This window comes from Ricinus communis, chromosome 9 (assembly GCF_019578655.1).
Source record: "Ricinus communis isolate WT05 ecotype wild-type chromosome 9, ASM1957865v1, whole genome shotgun sequence".
Classification (NCBI taxonomy): Eukaryota; Viridiplantae; Streptophyta; class Magnoliopsida; order Malpighiales; family Euphorbiaceae; genus Ricinus; species Ricinus communis.
Genome location: NC_063264.1, coordinates 27,788,079 through 27,793,206, shown reverse-complemented (window position 1 = coordinate 27,793,206; position 5,128 = coordinate 27,788,079). Strand labels below are relative to the sequence as shown.

Genomic DNA, 5,128 nt, shown 5'->3' with positions numbered 1-5,128 from the left:
CAAACAAAATTATTATATTTGTAAATTTTGAAATATAATTAGTCAATAATGCTAGTTATAAATATAACATATATCACGTAGTATGGTGAAAAACTCATAACTATAGCAAATTAAATTTACCAAAGAATGTTTTCAAGGAGAGCATATTTTTCCTTCTTTTGTTTTAGGAACATCAAACACATTCCGCAGAAAACTGAAAGCAAAGCCCATTCTAAGAAAAAACATATGCATCTACTGGAAAATGATATCCTGGAAGGATTTGATCATCACATATGGTAATATTCAACTGGAAAACAAAGTTATTTCTGATATATTAATGGCCAAAACAGCCTATTTATACACAGCTCAATTGTTAGTATACAACAGTAAAGATTGTTTTCATGGGAATAAAAAAAAAAGGAAACCAAAATCACTTGGTCAAGAGTTGCTCCAGCCTTTCAGAAACTTGAAATAGTGTTTGCTTTACAGGTATACCTTCCCATTTCCAACCCAATTGAAACTAATCACCAAGAACAAATTTGCAGAAATCAAATTTACTGAGCACCTTGAATTCCAATACCATCAAGCCATGAAACAACCTCATCAATTAGAGGCCTCCGCCGCGGATCCTGGTCTAAGCATCTGCATGCAATTTCAAGCATTTCAGACAGCTGCTTCTCGAGATCTTTATTCCAAATTGATGAGTCTATGATCTCTGTCTCTCTTTTTTCATACTTCATCTGAAACATCCAGGAAACTAAATCCCTGCAGTTTTTTCCTTTGCAAACTTCCACTGGCCTTCTGCCAGTAAGAAGCTCAAGAAGAACAACACCAAAACTGTAAACATCTCCCCTGCAGGTTGCGGTCAGTGTTTGACTATATTCAGGAGGAATATAACCTAAAGTGCCAACCAAATCAGTTGTAACATGAGTATCATAAGGCCGAAGTAGTCTTGAAAGGCCAAAATCAGCCAAGTGTGCTTCAAATTTTTCATCTAAAAGTATGTTACTGGATTTCACGTCTCGATGAACTATATGAGGCTCACAGACTTTGTGCAGGTAAGCTAACCCAGATGCTGCGCCTTGGGCTATCTTGAGTCTTACTTCCCATTTAAGAAATGAGGCCCCATCAGCACACTCATGTAGCCAGTAATCCAAGCTTCCATTTTCCATGTATGAGTAAATCAACAATCTGTCATTACCGTGTCGGCAATAACCTTGAAGAGAAACCAGGTTCTTGTGTTGAGCCCTCGAAAGTGCTTCCACTTCAGCACGAAATTCTCGTTCCATCTGACCACAGTCTCCAGATAGCCTCTTAATTGCAGCTTTGGCACCATTGGGAAGGCTGGCCTTGTAAACCAGCCCAAATCCACCACAACCAATGATGTTTGCTTGGTTGAAATTATTTGTCGCCTTCAACAAGTCCGCAACTGTGAGATCCTTGCAATCTGAATTCTGAAATAGCACCAACTTGGAAGACCCAAGAGCTTCAGATAATCTGTGGGGCCGGCTGACTTCCTCATCCAAATCATCAAATGGATCTCCCACATAATCCCTCCTTGAAATCTTAAGCAAAACAATTGCAAGGATCAGTGCAAGCCCAACTCCTATGGTGATTGTTATCCCCAGGATGTTTGCTCGACCAAACGCACTGTTTGAGCCAGATTGAATACCAGGCTTCAGCATATTTGTAATGACATTGCAGGGCGAAACTATTCCTCCACAAAGTCCCAAGTTACCCTCAAAGCTTGAAGTCGGAAAGCTAGAGAACTGTCCTCCAGTTGGAATTTGCCCCTTCAAGTGATTATTAGCCACGCTAAATCTTGATAAAAATGTCAGCTTCTCGAACGATGGAGGAATTGATCCATATAGACCATTGGATGACAAATCCAAAACTTCCAAGTTCTCCATTTCTGAGATGGAACTAGGTATTATCCCAGTTAATTCATTCCTGCTCAGGTCTAAGACATGGAGCTCTTTCAACTGTCCAATTTCAGGCCAAATTTTCCCACTTATCCTGTTGTTGCTCAATAATATTGAAGGAGGGAAGCTTGAGGCCTGGTTATATTGCAAACCGTTAGCACTCCTGTTTCTCTTCACATATAATGGAATGATAGCAGAAGTGAGATTGTATGAACTGCAATTCATATAAATAAGGCTCTTTAGCTCAGTCAAGCTTTTTGGGATCCCTCCAGTGAGAGAGTTATTTGAGAAGTCCAAGTAGAATAAATTCTCCATCTGACCAATCCACGGAGGGACATTACCATCTAAATGATTCCATGATAAATCAAGAACCTCTAACTTCCTGCAGTTTAATAACCAATCTGGGATCTGGCCCCTCAGAGCACAATTGCCAAGTGCCAAGACCATCAAACTCTGAAACCCACTTACATTTCTGGGAATTTCCTCACCAACAAAATTCTTTGTGAGGATAAGGGTGGTGAGATTTTTACATTCTTGCATTACAGATAAAGCTCCTGAGAGGTCTGTAAAACTATTGTTTGACAAAGTGAGAACCAAGAGGGATGTGAGGTTTGCAAAACTCTTAGGGATATGGCCAGACAACTCATTTTTAGCCAGGCTCAAAATTTTCAATTCACGGCAATCAGATAGAGAATTTGGAAGTTGGCCAGACAAATGATTAGTGGCAAGATCAAGAGTAGAAAGTCTAGGCATTGCAGTGAAATTAAGATTGATTGGACCAGTTAAGGAGTTGTTTCTAAGGTCAAGTATGCAAAGCTCTGAGCAAAGTGCCAGTGTAGAAGGCAATGGCCCAGACAACAAATTGGAATGAGCAACAAATTGTTCTAGCTGTGTAAGGTTATCAAACACATCGGGAATATGGCCTGAAAACCGGTTTCCATAAATAACCAAGGTTTTAAGGCTAGAAAGCTTACTTAATTCTTTGCTTAACTGGCCAGAGAAATTGTTGTTGGAGATTGAAAATTGCTGCAGAGATGACATTGAATACAAGTAATCTGGAAGGGAACCTGAAAGTGAATTGGAATCTAACTGCAATTGCTGAAGAGATTTGCTGCAATTGTATAAGCCTTCAAGACTGCCCACAAGATGGTTCATTGATAAATCAAGAACCTGAATTCCACTCGAGGAACTGCAAAAATGAGAAGGTATTTGGCCAGTGAATGAGTTGTTGCTCATGTTGAACACAACTACATTAGGAAATCCCCCAAGTTCAGACACATCCTCTTTGAACAGATTGCTAGAAATATTGAATGACTGAAGAGATGACAAACCAGATAGCACCCCTGAAACCTGTCCTGATAGCATGTTATGGCTCAAATCAAGAACCTCCAACTGCTTCAGCCTCGAGAAATCCATAGGCATTTCACCCTGGAGATGATTGCAAGAGAGATCAAGTGACTTCAGCTGATCCAAACGACCCAAAGAGCGCGAGATTATCCCCTTGAGACCCTTTCTTGGCAGCATTAGCATAGTCACTCTACTAACAGTCGAACCATTGCCATTATTTCCACATACAACACCATCCCAGTGACAGCAATTGGATTTGTCAGACCATGCAGTGATAATGGATCCATTTGTGAGGTTTCCAGCAAATTCCTTCAGTGCCAAAAAATCACTTGGATCACAAAATTTAGGCAGGGTATTGAGACCCAAAGATGAATAAATAAAGCAAGCTAAGAATACCCATTTGAGGAAACTCATTGGAGCAATGCCCAGCACCATCATTACTGAAATCAAAGATTAGCCCCAGCTGAAATCAAGCCAGAACCAACCAATTGAAGCTGGTATCCTTTTTGGATAGACACCACTTTTCAAAAAGAAACCCAAATGAAGAATCTTGGACACCAACATCCCAGAGAACCTCTAGAAAGCAAAGCAACTTGCAAGCTGCAAATTGCAAATGAAGCAACAAACAAAAAGAAGTAAAATTAATAGGAATCGCCAATCCCCACAAGAAATCAAATCTCAAGAACACTAACTAGGAAACCCAGAAGCTTAATTGATTTTATTAAGAGCTGCCCATTTCACAAAAAAAAGAACTCCCAAATAAAGAAACTTCAAGTACAAAACACCTAATTAGGAATCAGGAAACGAGGACCACCCAAGATAGCAACTTGAAAGGGAAGCAATAATACTTGATCCTTTTAAATAAAATACTAATAAAAATAATAATAAATTAGTGAAGCTAGTGAAGAAAACTGGGATCTTAGTCCCCACTTGAAACCAAAACCCTTGACTAAAATCAACAAACCCCTTAAACCTATATTTAAAATGTTGTTGTACTACTAAAACCACTGTCTCTCTCTTTCTTGAAGGGAGTGAGTGTGAGAGCAAGAAAAAAAGGGTCACCCAAGTGAAGAAACTTCAAACACATATCCCAAAGCCACCTATAAATCAACAATTACTTAATTAAGCAACAATAAACTGCACCCAGATCCCAAGATTAAAGCTTTAAATTATAACTTAGCGAAAAGCTTCACAAAGAAAGAAACTTTACCAATCTAGAGATAGACCCATGACCATGAACCTCTCCAAGGAAAAAAAAAAAAAAAAACTGAAACTAGCATTACTAGGAACAGAAACAACATCACTTATAAGCCAAGTAAAAGCTTCCTGTTAACCCAACACAAATGCTTAAATGACTTTTCCACAAACGGGTTCACTCTAATTTCAAAACTAGACGTCTCCCTTTTAACTAAAAAAGGAAAAAAAAAAAAAGAAAAAGCTAAAGAAAAGAAAAAAAGAAAAAGAAAAGATTTTCAAAGGAGAGAGAGAGAGAGCACAGCTACAGGAAGAAGAAGAAGAAGAAGGAGAAGAAGGCTGTGAAAAGGAAAGATTTAATTTCTGTCTTTCAAGAATCTAATGGTGTGCTTATTGGACAAGGAAAAAACAAAGTCTGATAGAGGCAGTAGTTTAGTGGATTTGAAATAATGACACAGAGAGCTGACTTTTTTGGACATATTTACTTGTTATTTAATTTGTCTGTTCTTTTTCTTTTATTTTGTATTTTGTGAATCATTGCTTGAGATTACATGGTTAACAAGTCATGCTACACACTCTCTTTCTCTCTTCGTCAATACCTACATTTGTCCCTTTCTTTTCTCTCTCTTTTCCAAAATAAACATGTTTGATTTTTTGGAAAAAGAACATTTCTAAAAGCATTCAGA

General features: G+C 38.4%; 1 protein-coding gene across 2 annotated transcripts; it reads right to left on the bottom strand.

Annotated features, from left to right (window-relative positions):
• Positions 1-287: 287 nt before the first annotated feature.
• On the bottom strand, positions 288-4,876 carry LOC8265318 (phytosulfokine receptor 2). 2 transcript variants are annotated; one of them, XM_015724820.3, is made up of 2 exons: positions 3,645-4,876; positions 288-3,557 (listed from the first exon to the last, which is right to left on the bottom strand). In XM_015724820.3, exons 1-2 carry the CDS (start codon positions 3,684-3,686, stop codon positions 534-536), a joined length of 3,066 nt encoding a protein of 1,021 aa, XP_015580306.1. In that variant the 5' UTR covers positions 3,687-4,876; the 3' UTR covers positions 288-533. The 2 variants fall into 2 exon arrangements, with proteins under 2 accessions (XP_015580306.1, XP_002528241.2); XM_002528195.4 differs by having other exon boundaries at positions 288-4,876.
• Between the last annotated feature and the right edge of the window lie 252 nt (positions 4,877-5,128).